Here is a 22,880-nt window from a genome sequence, read left to right as displayed (position 1 = left end):
CAGTGTGCAAATCCAGCCATGAACTCCCCCCTCAAAATCATGCTACAGTTAAAGATTACATACTACCTGTGCACTAAAGGGGAAACATTATATATATATATTTAAATGTGTGAGAGCTACTACCTTACAGAGACAGGAAATTTTTTAAAAACATCTATAAAAAGCAAGGAGAGCTTTGTCACTGACAAATTGATTGAGGATACTGCCAGCTAGCAAGTTATAAAATAGTAGGCTCTGTTTTGACAAAGAATGTCATGAATCTTTAGATCATAATATTTTTCAAGGCAACCCTAAAACAATATGTTTAAATGAAAAGGAACATTCTGCCCCATATTTCTTGACAGAATTAAAAACGACAGCATGGCACGTTTGGTTGATCATCTCCAAAACCAAGATGATTAGAAACTTGATTTCTTTCCATGTGGAAGTAAGAAAAATGATGACACCAGGCTACCCAGCAGCTGTGAGAAACTGCAGAATGTGTGGCAGTGAGACAAGTGATCAGTCTTGAGCTGGATCACATAATTACACCATAAAAAGTGACAAGATTGGATAGGTTACAGTAATTAAAGTGATGAAGGGTGCTCATTCATCCCCTACATGGCTCCCAGTAGAGTCACACCCAAGTGCTGTTGTTGCAGTGAATGAGGCCCCGTGTCTTCTTCAGAGTCTGAATGTCTCGTGCTTGTCCCATGCTGGTGCTGCCAAGAGCTCTGTTGCTCCACCCACTCAGATGAGGTCTCTGCTGCTGAAAATAAGGATGGAAGTCTCAAAGCCTGCTGGAGGCTGTTGCTTGCACTTATTACCCATGGTTTGTCTCCTATGTTTTTACTGTCAAGGACTGTTCATGCTTCCCCCTCGTGCAGAGACCTGTGCTCATCATTGCACAGTGCCACTGCCACAGTGTCAGACCAGCCAGGGTATAGGCAGCAGAGTGAGTAGTTAAGCTGCTTATTCTCTCTGATTTTTTTTTTTTTCCTATTTTATTTTTACTTTATGTTTCCCTTGAAGTAATGAAACACACCTTCTAAAGTTATTGCATCCTCTGAGTAACTTGCTCAGAAACACCTGAAAAAAATTTTCCAAAACATCCTTGCTCCTGCACAGGTTTGCATTTTCACTCCTGGAAAGGGTTGCTTGCAGTAAGCAAGAAGGGGATTCTAGCACAAGCTTCAGCTGAACCAAGGCTTGGGCAGACACTGAGTCTTTTCTTTTTGTGAATTCTCAGAAGCTGCCAGGAGCCCTAGAAATCAGTCTGTCTCCAGCAGGTTCAGTGGTATGCAGACATTAATAGAAGATGGTGTTGTATAGGCTGAAATGTCTTTGTGCAGTATACTGTGTCCATTAAGTGCTCTCCATGATCAGAATAATCCGGTTGTGCCTCAAGGAACTTGCTGGACTTCCTAAGCCATGCCGTAGCTATGCAGCAGCACTGACTTTTCATCAGGGGAGGCTCCCCATAAGCTTCAACGCGGGAGAATCCCCAAAGTTATACACAGTGGTTGAATCCAGCCACATCTCAGGCTTCTATCTGTCTGTCTTCTTTTCTGATTTTGCATGCAGCCATCAGGCACCCTTCTGGTAGAAGGCAGCACCTGGAAGCACAGGGATCAGTGCCTGGCATCTCTTGTTCTTGGTTTTATCCTGCATGTATATGATATGATACTATGTGCCTCACACCAAAGCAAATGCAAAATGTGTGCCCCCATACAGAGACTGCTGGGAGGCTGCTGCATCTACAAGCCATCCTGCTAAATTACGAGATTAACATACCTCTCAAAGCCTAGAACTGTTCTTGCGCTTTGCGATTTGTGACCTCGGGTCCTCTCCCCTTCACTATGCCTTGTGACTCCCTGCACATTCTCCTACACAGGCAAAGAAAGTGCTTCAAGCTCCTGAAGAACAGGAACCTTTCTGTTAGCTGTACAAAAGCAAGGCTGCTCCACTAAGCTCAAATTTAAACCTCTCAGTGTAAATTTGGGTTCTTTCTTCTTTTTTTTTAATCCCTAGAACAAATGTATAAAACAAGATGCTTTTGAAAGACAATGTGTATACAGAGTCATGATTGCAAGATAAATTTACAGAAGCTCTCTGTGTCCCTTCTTCCTCTGGCCCCTCCCCCAAAGCAACCCACCAGCTTCACTCCAGCCCAGAGTACACATGAGGTCTGATCATGCCTCAAGTGTGCTTAGAAGCAGCTTTTTCAGTGTGTTAGCTACAAGTATTTAACAATATATAACAAGTAAAGGTAAGAAAGTCAGTATGTGAAGCTGTGGATTGTAAAAGTGTATGAATTTAACTTATGCATGTCCCTATCATACTGACCAGCTTCCTTCTGGGTGTTTTGAGCTGATTTTCTCTTAAAGTCCCATGTGATCCATCTTGAGGCTGGATATCTGAGGGTGCTCATTTACGGGTGACCACATGCTGAAGTTGTACAGACTATGAGTGAGTACTATGTAATATGATTTACAGTAATCACCCAAAAAAACTCATACATTCAGAAAAGTAAATGGAAAGGCATGTGCTCATGCTAATAAGTAATCTGCCTACATCACTGGGTGAATCTCTCCCAGATTATCCCAGTGTTAATGACAAAAATGAGCTGCATTAAGCTCTCAGAAATGATCTGCCAGGGAGTTTTCATGTTGTGAAATACCATTTAGTGGCATCCTCACAAAGGGTTGCTTTGGCTTTACTTTTATCTTCTTTCTGAATAGCAAGGAGTTATTTCTCTGCAGCTGTAGGACTACACATGCCATTGTTGGACCTCATGAAGTATCTCTCTGCCAAGCTCACCAGCCTTCTGGTTTGTCAGCCACTCCTCCTAGCTTTGTATCATCAGCAAATTTGCTGAAGGTGGACTCTAACCCTTATCCAGGTCATTGCTTTGCTGTAGCCTGTTTATTTAAAAGCTGGGCTTTGTTCTCCTTCTTACAAAGGAAGATTTGGAAAAGTATACATAAACCAACAGTTTAATGATGTGGTGGGAGTTACACAAGTCCTTGAATAATAGCTTTGAGAGCTGTGGACCACTTAATTCATCTTAATGATTATTTAATCTTAGGAGCTGACAGTAAGTTCCTTGCCTATAGCACTCTGAGAACTGACAGAGAGAGGGTATGATAAAGTAGTGTGAATTTAATAGCAAAATAAATAATACAGAAGCTTCTTCAATGATTGCATAATCCATTATCCTCCTGAAGTTGATAGGAAACTCAGGGACAGTTGGAAGGGCTTCCAACACCTTCTGGAAGAGGTGCAGAGTTTCCACCCGAGCACTTTACCCACTTGCTGCAGGCACCATGTGCCCATGGAGCCCAGGGCCACGAGAAGACTGAGCAGACAGGCTGTATCACCACAGCACAGCAATCTCCTTCCGCAGTCAGAAAGGAAAGCAAACATCTCTCCCAGGCATTTTACAGCCCCACATGACCAATTGTTTTACTTGAAATTGCTGAAATAAAAATAGCCATGAAGCAAATTGTCCCTGGCTGTTTGTTCCACAGGGTACTGCAGGACTTCAGCTTCCAGGAAGGAGTGGTACCTCCCTGGGAGTCTTCTGGAGGCCTGCGATGGGTGTGAGCCTCTTTAGCCTTCAAAGGGTCTCCCCTGACTGCTCCAATTCCCCCAGCTCTGCTGAGAGATCAGTACCAGCACTGTTATTCGCAAACACGGTGGCTGAGATTTGTGCCTGGTAAAACTGCACAAAATTACCAGACCTGGTGTATGGCAGTGCTGCATCCAGAAGGTGACTGGCATTGGCCTGCAGGACTTCTTTGCCCAATATTTATCATTATCTTTATGAAATACAATTGAAACTAAAACGTGGACATATGATTAAGGAATATATTCCATTCCTCAGCCAGTTGGTGCAAAGCGGAGTGATTCCCACTGCCAACCCGTGCAGGGCTGCCCGGCACCCACTGAACCAATACAAAACAGCCATTATACTGCTACATAGCTTTTCAATAACTACAACTCTTTCAAAAGTGATACATTTTGCAACACCTCAATTGTGCCCTTTCTTTTCCTCTGTAGGTTCTGAAACATCTGCTGTTAGGGAATGTATTTTCTATGAACATTTTTTTCTTTTAACCAATTCTGTGTTGTTTTTAATTCAGTCTGGAAGCTGTTGCTGAGTTCGACTTTCTCCCCTCTTCCTCTCCATGATCCGCTCCATTCCTGGCAGTCTGTGAGGCACTCCCAAAGACGGGCATCCTGAAACGCCGCCTAATAACCGCGGCTTGTCTCTGGGACTCACGAGCTAATCACGCGCTCTGATTTACCACGCCAGTGACCCACCCAGCGCTGTGCATCCCCGGACCCACGGCGCAGAGCCTGAATTATCCCGGGCTGGCCGCTCGGAGCGCTGGCACCCCTCGGCGCACGGATCCCCCCGCACACCCTTGCGCCGACCCCGAGGTCCCGGCTCGGCGTTACCCGGCGCTGCCGGAGCTGAGCTGGGAGCGGCGGGCCGGGAGGGGGTGGCGGGAGGAGGAGGCGCCGGGCGCAGCAGCCCAATGGGAGCGGCGGCGCTTCCAGTCCTCCCGCTTCCTCTCCCCACCCCCGGGCCGGGCGGGCGGCAGCGCTGCACCCGACGGGCAGAGCGCGGCCCCTTCTCCGCCTCCGCGGCAACACCTGCGGGGAGGGGGATGCAGTCGAGCGGCCGCCCCCCTGGGCTGGCAGGCGGGCCGGGCCCGGGGCCGCCCCTTCGAGGGCGAGAGGAAGAGAAAGGAGCGGGAGGAAAGCGGGGAAGTTGTGTCTCGCCGGGAGTCGGAGCCATGAGCCCCGCCGGGGGGGCGCGGGCCGCCCCCTCGCTGCTGTTCTCGCTGCTGTTGGCGGCCTCAGCCCCGCTCTCGCTGCGGGCGGAGAAGATGGGTGAGTGCGGGCGGAGCGGGCGGACGGCTTGGGGGAGCCCCCGTGACCGCGGCTCGGAGCTCGAGCTGCGCCGGGGCTGCGTGGAGCCGACCTGGCTAATCCCCGACGGGTTTATCCGCGTGTCTGAGTAGCTGCGGGATTACAGCGGTACCCAGCCTTACGATGAGCGTATCCCACTGCTTTCTTAATCTTTAGTTAATTAGGGCGGTGGGGTCGCTTGGTTGGTTTGAAGTCACGCGAGTGGAGGAAAGTCCCCGGCAAGTTGTAAGCGCGGGGCTGGAAACGGCTCTTGCCGACACCTGGGCGCCCTCTGCCGCCCCGGCCCCGCTCCGCCCCGCCCCGCACCGGTCGGCGGTGTGTGGCCGCGGGGTGTGCGGGGCGGTCGCCCCTTCCCGCAGCTGGATGCAGGCAGCGCCGCTCAATGCTGCCCCGCTGAGAGCAGCAGCCCGCTCCGGCCGAAACGGAGTTTCATAGGAGTTTTAGGGGGACCTTACCATCTCTTGCGGCGCTGCAGTTTGGTGAAACGAGGGTCTGGGCACTGTGCTGCTTAGCCTGTGTTTTTATGCATCTCGCTGTTAAGCTTTCCGTATGAATTACAGCTGACTTCTGCTGAGGAATTGCGGTCTTATGGCTGTGGAATTGCCCAGCCTAATGCATCCATCCTAAAGGAGTTTACTGACAGCTTCTGCTAATGTAGTGCTGGAAGCTGGGCACCGTGTTGGTCTTGAAGTGCCTTTCAGGTCAATGGATAGTTCCCATATCAATGTTCCTGCTGGGCTGCAAGTTCTCAACCCCAACACTGTGGGTTAGTGTCATAGCCAGGCAGAAGTACTTTGGCAGATTTATAATCATCCTTTTCATAACCTCGTAGTAATGAAAATTTGTGGTGTGGGTCTCCATTGAGGGGAAGATTTGGTATGAGTTGTATTTGAGATTTGGTATGGCCTAAAAGCAGCTTCATTCAAGAGCTTTTCTTTCCTTTTTCTTGAAACTTTGCTTTTCTCTCTCCTTCATGTTTCCTAGTTTTGAAACTCCAACCTGATGTGCTCCATGGAAAAGATGAAACATTATTTCGTTCGAATCCCCTCTTTGCATCAATGTCTATTTATTTTGTCACTTTTTTTTTCACCAACGTTTTGTTGTCATGATCTCACAAAGTTGATGGAAGTAGTGACTTGTGCAGGGATTTCTGCGTGTTTCAATGCATGCAGTGGTGCTAAATTTTAATTAAACATGACTCCAATTCCTTGTCTGTACTCCAAAACTGAGTGCTAATGGCACTTATGTTGTATTTACATTCTTCCATCAAGGAAACAGCACAGAAGCATGAAGAAGTAATATATTTTCCTTGTCTTTGAGACAAATTCAAATTCACAGAAAAGTCAGCCCAGTATTTAGAAAGGGAAAGACTTGGTTGAAATCTCTTCCCTTCTTCCCCAGGGGGCAGTTATTCTATTTGTTTGTTTATTGATATTGTCCCATAAATTCAGAGCTAAGTGTCCTGCAGGACACAGGAACTGGTGGATAAAGGAGATAAGGGTAAGTAGATACAAACTTCCTGTCACATGAGCTTCTTGACTTAAAAGTTGTGATGGAATGAGAAGTGATGGAGTGAATTGGGCTCAAGCTGCTGCTAATTCTGAGTCTTGTCACCACTGGCATGTTCCACCAGCTGGCTCACAGGAAGATGGACAGGTTTAAATACACTGATTTAAAAATACTCTTAAAAAAAAAAAAAAAAGTGTGGCTTTCTGTCTTCTTATGAGCTGGCTGGCTGTGCAGTCTGCTTTTCTCATGACCAGCTTGCCTTCTTTTTCAGCCTATCTTAAGGGATGCTACAGAACAAGGATGAAGCTGCCATTGTATCATCTATCAAATCAGGGAAAGGTCATTTTTCCACTGTGCTGTTGAGTCATAGCATAGCTTGTATTGAGGTGACTGTGCAGAGCCTGGGTAGCAGCTCTTGTAAGTCTGTTGAGGATGTGTTGTCTGAGGGCATCTATGAAACATGGCATTTTGTCGCTCATCAAATGATGACAAGGAAGTCTGAATGGTTGGGGAACTGATTTAAATCAAAACACATAATAAGCTTAGTGGCTTCTCCTAGGGACAAATACCACATCTGTGACTGTGCTCTGAATGATAAATAACCTGGAGATGTATATTAAAAGGGAAAAGAAGAACCTTTTAATTCTGCTGTATGCTTAACTCCTCTTGTAATTTCAGTGGCCAGTTCTGGGCTGACTGCTGAAGCATAGCCCTCATCCCCCACCTGCCCAGCCTAACACAGCCTTGCCTGTCCTGGTGGTCTTTCCCAAGGTGTCTTTCCAGCAGGTCACAGCCAAGGCAGATCTGAATGCATTACCTCTGCTTCTCACCATTCTTCAGTTCTTCTTCTAGTTTCACTGAGCAGGACACTGAGCAATGTAATTTTGGACAGTGGATATCTAAATCAGTGTTGAATCTGAGTCTTCCTTCTTCAGGGTTTTGAGTAACCTTCCATTGCTTTTCTTAAACCGGGTTCTGGCCAGTAGGACTTCAGTCTGTGTGTTGGTTGTTTGTAGGAAGAAGTATGAGGAATGGGGATTTCACCCTATTAAGTGCGAGACTGAATTTGCCACTCTCGCTAGAACTCATTTTCTTTTCACTTCAAATAAAGCACAGCAGTGAAAAAATTAGATTTGCAGATCAGCATCCAAATGTGAACTTTGCCTGCGTTATATCTGGGTCTGGTGACAGTTGCACCTAACATCCAGATTTTTCTCTTAAGTAGGAAGAATTTATGAGCAGTAGACCCTTAAACATTTTGGGGGAAGGCTGTTGTTTAGTGTGATAACAGCATATGCAGTAATTATGAGAGAATGTGCCTGTTCTCAGGGGCTTGCACGGAACACATACTAGGGAATATTGGTGTGATAATGCTAATCCAGCCTGTGTACCCAATCCCAGCAGTTTGCAATGCAGATAGAGATGAATCTTGCACGCACACTCCACATCCTCCACAGTTTCTGAATATAACCAATTGGTAGTTTTTTCAGTTTGTTTGCATTTTGTCCTTATGTCTACTTCCTTCCTTGGCTCCCTTAGCGTTGTGTTGTGAGTTGCTGACTGGAATTGCTAAAGACAGAGGCAACAGTTTTCCAGTTGCACTTGATAAGCACAGTGTATACCCACCACATGAGAACTGCCATGTTTTCAGTTGCACAGACTTCGCTATAAATAGCTCTAAGCCCTTTATATGTACTTCTCTTTAGGTTAGCAGAGGACGTATTTCAAATGAAATCAGTGACAGGGAGGCTGCTGGGAGCCTCACTGACAAAGGAGGGAGAAAATATGCCTTGGGAAAGCTCTTTCTTGAGTTATCTGCACATGCATGTAATATGAATGATATTTCATACAAATTATTTGTTGATTTGCTTATGTAAAAATACATTCACTTACATTTGTCCGAACCTTGTCACCCTTGGTCTATTGTATTACACATAGAAATACCTAAAATGCCCTCTGAAAGCTGTTTTTGGTACCAGAAGTGCTACAGCATGGAAGGCCCATCTGAGATATCCCACTGTGCAGAGAAGTGTGATCCTGAGCAATGGTGTGTGCTGAGCTCCTCGGCACAGGCAGAGCCGAGGTGTGGGGCTGGCTGTGCCGTATCCGAGGCGTGCTCCTGTGGCATGTACTCATCAGCACATGGGTTTTCACCATCTGTTAAGAATAAAACAAGCCAGATAGGATCAAAATAAAATCCTTCTGACTGGATTTGGTGGGATGGTCTTGTATCCCAACTATCTGCATTAAAAAAAAAAAAAAAAAGTGAACATCAGTGCATAGGAATAACCACACGGCTTCCCCAGGAGGTTTAATTAGCGTTACCACAGCGATTAGGGATCTCTAAACTGAGAAAATATACTGGTGAAGTTAAATAATAATAAGGAAAACAGTGTCTTGACTAGTTTTAAGAGTATATAGGTATCTCTGGTTTTGCTTTCAGAATAAATTATGAACTAATTAAATTTCATTTTGTCTGTGAGAGCTGAAGCTGTGTTTCTGAAGTTGGCTGGATGTAAGGAGGCTGCTGCTAGTTATGGATATTTTTACACTGTCTAGTTAAGCCTAGGGGCTGAGAGCATTATACGAAAGAAATATTTTGGTCCTCTGTTCCCTCTCTGCCCATCAGTTCTTTGGGCAGAACCAGGACGTGTCTCTCAGGAGTTCCCCTTCAGGAGGTAGAGGCTTAGTTTAGTGATGGTGGGGCTTTCTCCATGAGCAGCGTTTCCAGCCTCAGCATCCTTGCTCATTATTTCCATTTCCCTGTTGGGCCGTGGTTGCTGCCAGTGCAGTCCACGATATCTTTCAGCATGGAAGGGAATGGACGATTGCATTCAGCCCATCCTCTCTTTGCTCGTCTCCACGGGGCTCTGGTAAAGGTGTTTTTGAACCTGAAGAATGACAGAAGAAAAAATGGAGAAGGCGCAGGGCAAGGGAAGAAACACCGATCTATAAGCAGGAGCTTCTTTTATTTCCTGTCATGTTTGGGCTCAAGCTGCTACTATGGTGCAATGATTTCATCGTGCAGTTACAGGTTTGGTGTGCTATTCCTTTACCTCAGGTTTAGAAGAGCTCCAAACCATTGTTTCTTCCCTCAGCTACTGCTGCAGAAACTTTGTTTCCATCACAGCTTTGATCTGTGATGTTCAAGTTTCTGGCGCTCCCACCACAAACGTTCAACAGTATTGGATTTCAGTCTAACACTTTGACATTAAAGCTGAAGTCATGTTGATGTCATCTTCCAGATGTTCATGTCTACTGAATTAAAATTGTGCTTGTTTGTTTTATTTCATATTACAAAAACACGTGGGAAGTTCTGGATGCAATCCCTCTTGCCATACAAAGGCCTGTGTGTCCTGTGAGAAATCAAACAACTCTTTTCTTCACAGTGCCATGAGGAGAAGCCTAAAAACACTGGAAACATAGGTGGGCTTCTTCACCTCTCCAAACAGAATGGCTTTGTTATGCAGCTGAGCCTTGTTGTTGCAGCTGGGGTAGCTGTGCAGAATAGGGGTGTGCAACCTCTCCTTGAAAAAGATTACATCTATTTTACTCTGGTGCATTCCCTTTCTGTGTTGGTGGATTGCTTTCACTTAACAGTCAGCTATGCTTCCTGTGCAAAATGAGATTGGAACGTAAATAAGTCCACTGTATCCTCCCACTATGGGAAAATATTTTAACCTGTGATGTACATTCAAAGATTCTGAGAGTTCTCCTCCACTGGGAAGACTTGGCTGCAAGGTCCTTGGCTAACACCAAGTCATTGCCCTCCTTGCCATCTCAGCTTGTTCCCAAAGCCGGGGTTTTGTTTTATCCTGGGTTTCCTGTGTCAGGGAAGGGGAAATTGCAGTTGAAATGCTTGGGAGACAAAGGCTTTATGCTCCTGCTGAAGGCTTTAAAACAGAATTTCAGCAGATAAGCTGTAACGCAAAGTGTTGTCACATGCAATGAGAACCTGGGTGGTAATAATGTTTTCCAGCCTGAGTGAGTAATCAGAACTTGCTGATCAATTAGCATTTTATCACGGGTGGAAGAAGCTTAGTTAAACATGTATCTGAGAATATACTGATTTTTCAAGAAGTGCTAATGCTTGTGCTTTGAAAGTAAATCTACTTGGTTTTCAGGAGAAATTCACTCTTTGCATTCTCTAGGTAGAAAGTACAATTATATTGTATCAAAACAAATTAGTGGCTGAACAGCCGTGCTGAAGAATTTACTCTCTTAAGATGAGTGAAAAACTATGCAGACCTTTCCACCATACCGTGTTTCAAAACATGAGAACAAGATTGCTATTAATGAAAAATCCAGTAAAATAAAAGGAAAATGTGGGTTTGCAGTATAAGTAGTGTACATGGGGTGATATTTATGCATTGCTTTTCACTTCTATTTGCAAACACATTTTACACAGACTCATAATATCATATCACAGAAGATATGAAAGAGGTAGAAACAATGCTGTGGTTCATAGTCAGCATCACAACCAATCGGGTAGTACTTAAGTTAAATTGTGGCTGATTACGTTTTTATTTTTTGATTTGAAATATCTCTCCCACTAGCTAGGTGTAGCCACAGTAAACCACAGCGACCATAATATTTCGTGTTTTTCTGAGACTCTGTGCATATCTCTCTGGTCAGTGCTGTGGTAATGAGTACCAGGCAGGCTGATGGCATGGGAATACTGAAGGAAGGCTTTTTTTTTTTTTTTTTAACCTTTGGTGCTCCAGATTAGAAGCCTGGTGGTGTGCATCTTTGACTGCATGGGTATCTCTTAGTTCAGTTCATTTTTGCTTCCATTACTATTGGAAGCATAGAGAACTGCTTGTTGCTAAGACTGCAGTATTTATGATAGAAAGTGCTGGTTTCCTAGAAGTTAGAGTCAAAAAGCAGGACAGAAAATTGAGTCTTGTGAATTAATGACAATTAGTGTTTCCTTCGGGAAAACAATTTTCTCATGAAATATTTAACTTATGGATAACGTAGGGCTTGCATAATTTGCTTCAACAAAAAGGGTGTTTTCTGTTGTCCGTTCAGTTACATCTCACAACAAATCACATACTCAATCCAGTCATATGGGGATGGGGGAAAAAAAAAAGCGAATGTGTGATTTGCTGGTAAGCCAGGACAGATTTGATTTCAAGAAAAGAGACCAGCCTTAACTGTTGGTAATTGACAGTCTTTTCTGGCTTATATCACACTAACGAGGGAATTACATGGTAAAAACACAAGGCAAGGGGGTTCATTCTATTGTGTTCAGACATTTCCCAAATTAAAGCTGTTTTGAAATCTTGCCTTCCCACCTGCTACCTTAACAGGAACTGCTTCAGCCTCTCCTTAAACTTAAGTCTCCAAATTTCCTGTCCTTGTGGGTTTGCCAATCCTTTCCATGGCTGTGAATATTCCTATTCCTGTGCCACCCAGTAATCGAGTTTGGCCCTGAGCTTGCAGCATATGTTTCCCACACAGTGCTGGTTCAGTGCAAAATACTGTAAGTTAATCTCCAGTAAAGCACTGCGAAGAGAAAACCTGGGGAGGAAAAAAAAAAAAAAAAAAAAAAAAAACAGATGGAGAAAGTAGAGCAAGCAATTTGCATATATATGATATGTCTCTCAGTTAAGATTAGCATTTTCTACTTCGCCTGAAAAGCTCTTGATAGAAATGCCACTACGTGTTTGTCCCAAATAAGGGGAACTGTTGGAGGTGCCCTAATAGAAGAACGAGCCATCAAGCTCATGAGGCTCCATTTCACATTGCTGAGATGCTCTGGACAGGACACTCTCACCATCACCTTTATGGCACTGGAGCTCCAATAAGGTCTTCCCAGTAGCATGACCCCCTTCCCCTTACTAACTGCCCTCCAGGGTTCTTCCCAAGGATGCAGCTACAGCCAGCACACCAAGTGCTTGTGCATACACAGCACTTTCTCAACACCTCTGCAATGGAGGATGTACAACTTGATGTGGATTTGAAAGGAGGCAGGTATCTGATGAGGGAAAACAAATTCAACCTCCATTTTTGCAGAATGGGGACGTTATACTTACAGTTCCTCTGGAATATCTGCGTATTTCTAAATCCATTCTCACATTTGTTCCCAAAACCATGCAGGCTAATAAATGTTGAGGTGACAAGTCACAGCAATATGTCACATTGTAAAAGAATGGCATTGATAAATATTAAATGCTGCTACAGAGTGAATAAATAAATAAGTAAATTCTTTATTGTTGTAGCAGTTAGAAAGGCATAGAGAAGTTTTCTCACACCCACAGCCTCAAGATTGCTGTATTTAGAATGCTGAAAAGCAAATTCCAGTGCTGAAGCTCGCTTCTCTGTAGGACTACATTTGGATATTCTGCCTAAGTCCTGGAAGCAGTGCCTCAAGCCTGCTTATTTTTGACATGTACTCCAGTACTGCCTGTCTTTCACACAGATTGTGATGAAACCAGATAGCTATCATGAAAAGATAAACTTAGTTTGCTACTACTTCTGATATTTAACAGAAGCAAAGTGAGAGAACTATGTGATGCTATTTAAAGTCTTGTATATAGCTTGCCCCTTACATGTTGCAGGATCTTGTTCTTTCCAGAATTCAGCAACTTCTTAATTCTGTGCCCTCATAAATAATTCAGAGGAAAGGGACTACCAAGGCTGTACCTGCTGTTCTCTTTCTGGCTCTGTGATTTCTATGGCAATCTGAATGGTCTTGTCACTTGTTCTCATACTGATGTACTCAGGTGTTGCTAGGCTTCATCGTGACACCAGTCCCCAAGATATGTGTACAGAGGAGATGGCTGGTCTCTGGAAGGTTAAATGATGGATTAGCAAAATTAATCAAATCTGTATAGACACAGAGAAACTGGAAGAGTTTCTGTGTGATGTTCTGGTTCACGTTTGTGCTACTTTAATTGAGACTTATTCTACTCCTTTTTAAGTTCGTAAGCCTGAATGCAGAGTGTAAAGTTGATTCTTCAGTGAAACATAGATTTCTGTTGGTGGAAGAAGTTGCTCAATGGGAGATTTCTGCTTTCTTTTTTACATTTTAGCATTTAAATAAATGAGAAATCCTATGAGATTTGTCTTTGTAAACTTTGGCAAAAGTGCAGTAAAGGCTTCCAGGGTTGTTTGTGGAAGTCCAGTGAAGTAACTGCCTTTGAGGTCAGTGCAGTTATAAGGATTTCCCTAGCTGCTGCCATATATATGCATCTCTTAAGTATTGCTAAAGACCTCTTTGATTTTGAAAAATGGTAATATGATTGAAAGCTATTTTGCTAGGTAAGGAACATAAAAAGAACTGTGTGTGTTAGTTTGTTGTTTTTTTTTTAAATACGTATACTTGATGGTGGAAACTCTACTGGTTACCACAGTGCTCAAGGCAGGACATCCCTAGAGGCTGTTGCAGGCAAGCCCTGGGGAAAGCCAACCCCCAGCCATGCCAAATGGCTGGGGAGGTGGTCACAGCTGAGCATGGGGTAGGAATCTGTGATTTATAGAATCTCTGTGGAACCAGTTTTAGATCATTTTCTGCATTCTCATTGCTACTTTAAAAGAGACATTACAGTAAATAATGTTTATGAGGAAGAGGAAAAAAACACAGTTTGGCCTCCTACTTCTTTTGCGTCCCTTTGAAGTTGATAAGTAAATAATTTGGGCTACGAAATCAGCACTCTACAATGTCTCTTTGTTTCTTTCACTTCTCTACCTTCCCTTCTTACCCTCTGCCCCCTCCCAGCACTCCCCACCTCCTGCATGTTTGGCTTTGGCAGCAAATCAGGTGTCGTGGGGGACGGCTGCAGTGCAGGCATTAAAATGTTTCCTGGGGACCCTGTGGAGTCAAACAAATGAGAGTTCAATTCAAAGAAAAAAGTTTATATCATCATCATTTATCTTTTCATTTGCAGTAGGGCATACTGCAAAGTGGGGGCTTGTTTCCTTGAAAGTGTGTTAATACTAATTTAGAAAGATTGCAATCTTTTTTTTTTTGTATTTTGGATTGTAGACTTGCATTAATTTCCAATAGTTTCATCATTTGAAAATACTCTTTGTTGCGGCCTGGTCAGGTGCTCAGCTAATGTGAACAGCATTTGGGCACCAACACCACCAGGAGGTGGAGGACTGGTTTGACACTGCCCTTCATTTTTATTAACCACTTGAGCCCATTGTTAGGAAAAGCAAAGAGATTTGGTCATGCTCTGGAAAAGTGACAGTTTTAGGTCCTGATCGCTTGGTGACTTCTCTCTTTCATGACAGTGGTGCAGCAAAGACCTAGTGCTCCTGACCAGGTTAGCTGGTGGAGAGGTTAGAGGTGAACCTCTGAACGCTGAGTTTTAATCACTCACAAAGCAGTGGAAGCACAAACCCACTTAGTGTGCAGCATGCATTCTTCTGTTGGTAACAAAGGTCATAGAAACTGTATGAAGACCTAAATTTACAGTTGTCAGACTACAACAGTGGATTTGGATGGAGCCTGGAAAAAACATCCTGGTTTTCCCAGGTCTTTTGTCCTATCCCATGTGATCAAGGAAGGCACAGGTCTGATTGAAAAAGTCTAATTTCTTTTTTTGGTACTCATCTGCTTTTATGCTTAACTCCTTCAGAAATGAGTGCAGAGCCCTTTCGCAGCAGTTATTACTGTATCTTTGAGCTGGAGTTATTACTTTGGTGGAGAGACATGGATGATGAGATAAATTCATACTTTTGCTGGGGATTATTGGCAAAACTTTTTGCTCAATCCAGTGGCGTTTTCTTTGCTTTGTCCACAACCTCCTGTAGGTGTAGCTCTTCAGAAAACACTGACTTCTGGCTGAATCCAGAATCTGACAGATGAACTCTGTGCTCTCAGTAGCAGGAGGAGAGCAGGCTGGCAGCTCTCTGCTCAGGCCTCTGTGTGGGCAGAAAAATGTTGGGGGATAGTGGTCACCTTGTCCCAGTTATCGCCATGCAGGCAGACTGGCATCCAGACAGGACGAATGGGGCAGAGAAGGAAATATGGTGCTGGGGGGCTTCATGGTTTGGGAGGGCAGCTGTGGCTGAGTGGCAGCAGGAGCTGGTAACCAGCTGAGAAATGCTCGCACCCAGAGGATGGTGGAGTGTGCGGGACCGGCTGTGTGCCCGAGCATGCTTGGTTATAACACATATTTAGCGCTGGAGTGAGGCCAAGCCTAATATTAATTGCTTAGTGAACGTGAGTCAGAAGGATGAAAAGGCAGCTGCTTTCTGCCAGGATATTGTAGCAGAGCTTTTGAAAGCACACTTTGATATCATGCCTTGTAACCGTTTTGTAGTTGGCAATATAAACATTGTTCACTAAAAGCTGCAGTACGTGAGAGATTCTGTAGCAGTTACAGGAGAACAACCTCTTCCCTAGGGCAGAGTACTGCTGTATAGCCAGGGGTGGGCAAGCCCAGGGGTGCGAGCCTGGGGCTCAGTCTTTGAGCTGGCTGTGGGAGGAGGCAGGAGCAATGAGGCAGCCACCCAGGTAGTACTGGATGGCAGGAGGGCACTGTGAGGAACTGGAGCTATTTCCAGAGAGATTCAACTCTGCTGCTTCTGAGACCACTGTTGTTTTGTGAAAGCTGTCCCCTTCCAAGCCACAGTATGTGTGTGCGGGGATATTCCTGTGGGCAGCTCATGTGCTTGCTTGTCGGGGCAGTTTTTATCACTTACATTCCTCCGTGTGCCAGCCAGTGTGTCCAGGCCAAGTCCAGACATGGCTGCCTGGGATTAATACCTTTACTTTGACCCGCACACCTTACCCACGCAGGCATCCAAGTGGTGGCACTGGCACCACACACCGTGTGCCCTTGCCCTCTCCGCAGGGGCAGTAGCATGGTCCATGTCCTGATGTCCTCTGGTGAGACCCAGGCTGAATGTATGCATCACCCTCAGCAAAGACAAGGGGCAAGCAGGGAGCTCAGCTTCTGCAGCAGCAGGAGCTGGTTATGGCTCAGTCCAGATATTTCCATCCTCTCCCACAGGAAACTATTTTTATCTTTGTGGTAAACAACCTTATTTCCAGTGTCGTGTGATCTCCCATGCAACCTGAGTATAGGCCCTCAATGCAGTGGTTGCAATCTTGATCTTCATTCAAATGCCCATGAGAATGCAGTTTCTAAAGCATGTGCTTTTTTAAGGATGTGCTTTTAGTAACTGCTGGTGCTGAGGGGAGATTTTATGAAATGTGTGTTTTGGTTTTCTGGCTGGTGAACACCTTCTGCTTAAATATTTTGCTTAGCTTCAGTCCAGTGGGAAGCCATGAAACTGGGATGTCTGTGGCAAAGCCATTAACTGCTTCCCAATAGGGTGCTAGAAAGCAGCTCCTAAAAGCAATGCTAAATAAAAACTTAGAGTTAGCAAGAAACCCTGCATTGAACTGACTGGTTAAATACACCTATTTCCATTCACAAGAGCTGTGCCTATAGGAAAGAAGAATTTGATATGAGGAATTTAAACCACTGCATGTAAGACTCAATGTATTTGAGGTTTGGTCAGTGCATTTCTACTGAAAAACAAAATTTAATGTAGAAAATAACAATAAAACCTAAACTAATATAATAGACTTGTTCACATTTTTTTATTCGAAAAGATGAAGAAAGGATATATTTTCAACTCCTTTCAATTTCCTCAATTTTTGAGCCTTTGATAAACAGTAAGTTATATTTATGATTTTTTTTTTTTCCTAAATGTAGTCATTAAATGTCTTCGAATGAATTATCTGAACCAGAGTTTTATTCTGCCTTCCTTCTGTGACTTCAGACTCCTTCCCTAGTGTGCATTTTGAGGCATATTTCAGTGTAACATTTTCCTTTGCTCTGGTAATCCTGCTGAGAAAGTCAAAATGTAGAGCTGGAGTTGGAAGCAATAGTTACTTGGGCTTGTCCTGACTTGGGGCATTGCTTCAGCTCCTGCAGCAGATGCGCTTTTGCCCTGACCTTTTCCTTTGAGACAGACAGGCAGAGCAGGGGCAGTGGGGGGCTTCACAGGTTCAGGATAATGCTCTGCTTTCCTCTCATCAGCTATAGTGCCTGAATGATTGTCCTTCCCACATTACACAATTGAAAACCTGGAAAATAGCACTTACACTATCTTTGTTCTAAAAATGTTCTGGACTTATTACATTTCAGTGCTGCCTTAAAGATTTTTAAAAAAGGAGTTTCCCTGGGGACAAGACCTTGTATAACCTGCAAAGAGGAGGACAGGGGCTGAGGTGTCTGCAGTTTTCCTTGTACACTTTCTGCAGAAATGTGCTCTGTGACCTGTACGGTTGTCAGCATCTCACTGTGATAACGATGTCTTTTCAGCACCTTGAGAAGACTTGTACCACTTAGAATCCTTGAGGTTTTACTGAGGTGGCGCAGGCCAGAACAAACCCACTGAGTTGAAAGCCAGGCAAACATTGGACTTTTGGTTTTAAGGAGTTCATCCCCATGATGTCTTGTTGTGGCTGTGTAACTTTTCCCTTTATTTTCCCTTTTCGCTCTCCAATGAGGACAAGTTGCAAATCAAACTTCAGACTGTGGTCACTTGGTTTTCAGCAGCTCAACTAAAATAAATGTTTTCTGGTAGAAGCATAAGGATTAAATAAGGACCATAGGTAGCTCTTTCTTACTACACAGACCTCGGGATTGTCCCATATCCTGCTGGAAGCAATCAGATTTCACACTGTTTGCATCTCCCTGGGTCAAGAAAGCTGACAGCATATGTACTGTCTCTCTCCTTATACTTTACTTCCACTGAGGAAAGTTTCCATTAAAAGGATGATTTTTCTCAAGGGACTGATTTGCCTTTTGTTTTTAGCATTTTCCTATGCATCTTAAAATCAAAGGGGCTAGGAAAACAACTTCTGATGACAGGTATTTTTTAAAATGTATCAACAAAGAGGTCTGAGAAACCATTTTTAGTGTGTTTCTTGGTGATGTGATTTTGGAGTAATGTCTCTCATTCACCTCTATTCCGAGCATGAACTTGTGACAGAATTAAATAACAGGCAACAAAGCCAGAAGTAATGATAATGCATCAAAATAAATGTTGTTGACTGTGAATAAGCAGTTGAGTGAGATTCATGAAATGGCAGTGTAATTATATAGTTGCAAGGCAACATTTGATACGTTGGATCTTACCTTTGCACAGCGTGCCACCTTCACCCCAGCTCCCAGAATGCTACACATTTTTATCAGTAAGTCTTTTCTAGCTTTTCACATTTCAACACTTTTATCAAATCTGAAGCTTGTTCTTTTGAGTGTTTGTGAAAGAAAACTCAGGTAGTAATTAAAACAGCCAGATCAAAACGACTTAACCAAAACATCTCCAAAAGTGAAATTCTAAGTAAAAATGAATTCCCAGCTTTTCCAGATTCTGTTCCATTAACAGCTCTAGAATTAGTTTTGGTTTTGTAGTGGTAAAGGGCAACAGTGTTCAAGATCCCTACAGAAAGAGTTGCTGTGTTCCTGTTGACCTAACGCTGAGGGCTGCTACGCATACACAGATGTGGCACCAGTTTCACTAATGTTATAGTTTCCATTTTTTCAAGCTTCAGCATAATGAAATAAGTTAGGCTTTAACACATAAATTATACATTACTGGTACACTTTTAAATAGTTCACTAAGAATTTCTTCCTCTAGTAGCCAAGGTCTCCTATCTGTCACCTGCTTCCTTCCTCTCTGTAGACGCATCCTGTTTTCCATGTCAGTCCCCACGTCCCCCCTGTATTTTCATGGACCTTTTCCTGTTGTCCTATGCTTCTGCAGCTGCTCCAAACCTGAGCTCACCCCTTGCCATGAAAATCCACTTTGCCGCAGTACCAATTCCCTGCCCATGCTGGGGTGGGCTGGGCGAACACCTCTCCCTGCTACCAGTGAAAAGCAGCGCTGGTTGCTCTGGGAACTCTGCCGTGAAGTAGCCTGTGCATTTTGCTGAGGACACCCATCCCACCATTTATGTTTACCTTGTCCCCAGTGCTTTTTGCATTGTACAAGCAGAGCGAGAAAACCAACAGGAAAGTAAGGTGAGTCAGGTCTGTGACAGTACGCGGTTAGGTCATGTCTGTGCTTTCATGCATGATTCAGTTGCTCTCTGCCTGATGGCTCCTTACACGGAAATAGTGTGGAATGATAATTGGGAGAAAACTGTTTGAGGAAGGATCCTACCTATTACATGTGAAATTGCATCCTTAAGGTTTCAGTAGGGTTTGGCTGTAAATCAAAACCAGAGTCTCTGTTTATACAGAACTGTCAAATACTCTAATTCGTGTTTCCAACCCTTTTTGCTACTGATTTGCAAGATAAACATGACTCCATTTATTTTAATTACCTGTTTTCCAACAACTGTAAAACTGAGGTGGAGAATTACAAAATACTTTTTAAGAAGGTGGAATGCATTTGAGATGGTTTTGTGGTCAGCATCTTCTTTTTTTTTTTTTTTTATTGAGGAATATGTTTTGTTTTTCTTCCTTGGTTCTCCTTCTACTGCAGGAGATGGATGTGGGCATGTGGTGATGTATCAGGACAGTGGGACCCTGGCTTCCAAGAACTATCCTGGGACATATCCAAACTACACACTTTGTGAAAAGAAAATCCAAGTACCTCAGGGAAAACGCCTGATCTTAAAAATTGGAGACCTGGATATTGAGTCACAGAAGTGTGAATCCAGCTACCTTACCATCCTGAGTTCTTCAACAATGCATGGTAAGTCAAAGCGAGTCATCTCTCCTGTATCTATTTCATAATTAGTCAAGGTTTCAGATGAGATAACCTCTGCAATTGCTACCTGTTTGTCACCGATAGCCTTTCCTAACATACAGTCTTTAATACTTCAGATATTAAATGTGTGCAGCCAGGCTGCACTTGAATAAGCAATTTACAGAAAAGGATAAGTGTATAAACATGCTATAACTGTGCACTTAAAACAAGAGAACAACAAAGTCAAGAGGTCCTGAGGCTCTCCTCAAATCAGTTTTCCCAGCCAGCTGCTGCTGGAGCTTTTGATCTGTTCTGTAAAAGAGTCAAACTGATGTTCAAGTCAGTGAGCCCTTTTTCTGACATCAGATTGAAATCCAGGCAAAGATGTGGAGCTGTGAGGAGTGCCATAATGATGGAAGAAAGTCGTGAATTGCAAGTCCATAAGATTTTGCCAGCTGGGTGCAGGCTATAGCCCTTCAGGCAGCTGAGGTTGAATGTACTATACTGGACATTACAGGCAAAGCAGATTCAGAGGAAAAAGAAAACGAAGAGGCAAGCCACAACAAGCTGTCAAGGTGACCCAGCTCATTGCTTGTCTCAGTGCAGTATGTGGTTCACCCAAGCTCAGGTCTCATAATAGTAAAGAGGAATGATTGCCTTTAATTCATGAACATTGTAGGCCTATAATTCATCTGGTAAGATAAGATCAGGTGAAGTATTAAAGCCTCTCTCACAAATGAAGGTAAAGGTAATTATTGCTCATCACAAGGGATGTATTACATTTTGAAGCAGCCTTCAACAAGAGTGAACACTGACGTGTTCATATCTAAGCCTTGCATATAGCTTTATCTGAGGTATAAGGAATGTTTCTGTTTGTACACTTGGATTTATTTATTTATGTTTACATTCATATACCTGTAAGAAAGGAATTCTGTTCACTTGAAGCACACTGTCTGTACTTGGCAGTAGTGATACGGGTTTAATAGCATTATCATAACTTTGAATGATTTTTACTGATATTACTTTAACATTTCAAATCAAAGGCTTATCTAAGAAACAAGAATAAATCAGTGTATTGTTTTTTGAAGTAAAAAATGAAGTTTGAATTCTAATTCACATTTTGGCTCCTTACACAACAGCCCCAAGGCGTCTTCACATAGTTCAGTCTTGCAGCTATTCAGCCTACAAATACAGAATGCTGGTGTATTATGCAATCAAGCCCATGTAATGAATTTTTTAAAGTGTTCCCACACCCATTTTCATACCTGATTAGTAATATCTGATGCATGTGGACTATAATTTCCATCCTTTGTAACAAACTGCACAATTAGCAGATTTTGCTTCTATCTGATTAAACAGGTTTTACAGCTTAAGCAGACATGCTATTTGTAATGTTTTTTGTGACCTACAGCTTGCTGTAGACTTTCCTATATACGGAGTCTTTTCTTTACGTTCAGGTAGATCCATGCAGTGAGGAAATAGCACTATATGCAAAAATTCACATTGTGTTTTAAAAGACTGGAATTCACAGATGAGATTAAGACTTTTCTAAGTGTGTTGTTTCAACAGTTTTGCTATAGCTCGAGAGTTCACTAAGTGTTTTTGTAAGCAACAGGAGCCCTCTGGGCACTGCTAAGACACATTTGGGTCCTGTGAGGAGTCCTTTCAGATGGCTGCTTCTCAGCCAAGGTTTCCTTTCTAAAGCTCTCCTCTCTTCCATGAAGCAGGTTGGTATCTTCATTCAGGAAGATATTGACCTTTGCCATTGAATTTTTTAATAAGATGATGGAGATCTGAAAATACCTTGAAGGCATTGGAACTTCTAGAAGTTAAAAATTAATGTTTGACTGTTTGGGGATGTCTGTACCTGATCAGGGCTTAAAAAGGAAAATCTAAAAAGCAGAGTGTGAAACCCAGCAGTGTGAACATTATTCATACTTCATATTAGCCAGACAGCCTCTGCTCTTTGCAATTATCAGGAAATAAGGTCCAAAGGGAAATATGTTTTAAATACTACTCTGATCTCTTCAATTCCACAGAATACGAGACAGTCAATATCAGTATGCATGCAACATTTTATTGAGGAGTGCATCTGAAGCCTAGAAAATTGATCAGAGACAAAACACCACACCATGTGCATGTAAATACATTAGTGTAAGCAAGTCTTCTGATGACAAAGTATTCTGTCCTTTCAGTTTGTCCCACAGGTCTTTATATATAACTGTGATTCATTCATTATAATAACCTCCTGCCGGAATTCATGGAATACACAAGGAGTAACTCAGTTCATGTCTGGGGTATTTGCGTCCCATGCACCAAAGGGAAACTGTTACAAACAAGTGGATTTATGTTAGCCAGGTGATTTCTTTGCTTTAGCAAGCCCATGACTATGGATTAGGCAAAAGAACACTGATATGTGAGATGTGTTTAAGTTCAGGGCATTCATCCCATCTTGCACGCCTACCCAGGAATACTCTGGATTTAATTCCTTCCTAGAATGACATGTAGCACTGAGTATGCTGATCTACTAATCCTCCCCACTCATATGGAACACAAACTTTACAGTACAGTTCTCACTTTTGATACTTCTCAGCTTTGATGAACCTATGAAGGCAGCCATTGCATTTACACTTCCACAATATTGCCATCAAAAGATGGTCATTAAATAATCTTAATGATGCTCTAAAACTGGAGCCATAAAGAGGCTGAACATTCTGTCTCAGGGTTATTATTCTTCGAGGTTAACAGGAGGAATGACACTGTAGTAAGCCTTTTCTTCCAAC

The 22,880-nt window shown here is 43.2% G+C and overlaps 1 protein-coding gene across 1 annotated transcript in view; it reads left to right on the top strand.

The window, feature by feature from the left end:
- Positions 1 to 4,438: 4,438 nt before the first annotated feature.
- DCBLD1 (discoidin, CUB and LCCL domain containing 1) overlaps positions 4,439 to 22,880 on the top strand; it is a 47,488-nt gene continuing 29,046 nt past the window's right edge. The window contains exons 1-2 of the mRNA XM_031610872.2: positions 4,439 to 4,881; positions 19,891 to 20,103. Of these exons, the coding sequence (XP_031466732.2) occupies positions 4,524 to 4,881; positions 19,891 to 20,103 (571 nt within the window). The 5' untranslated portion in view covers positions 4,439 to 4,523. The remainder of the gene's footprint in view (positions 4,882 to 19,890; positions 20,104 to 22,880) is intronic.

Source organism: Phasianus colchicus, chromosome 2 (assembly GCF_987193195.1).
Source record: "Phasianus colchicus chromosome 2, bPhaCol1.hap1.1, whole genome shotgun sequence".
Lineage (NCBI taxonomy): Eukaryota > Metazoa > Chordata > Aves > Galliformes > Phasianidae > Phasianus > Phasianus colchicus.
The sequence above is the reverse complement of the archived record's forward strand: the minus strand, read 5'-3'. Positions and strand labels throughout refer to the sequence as shown.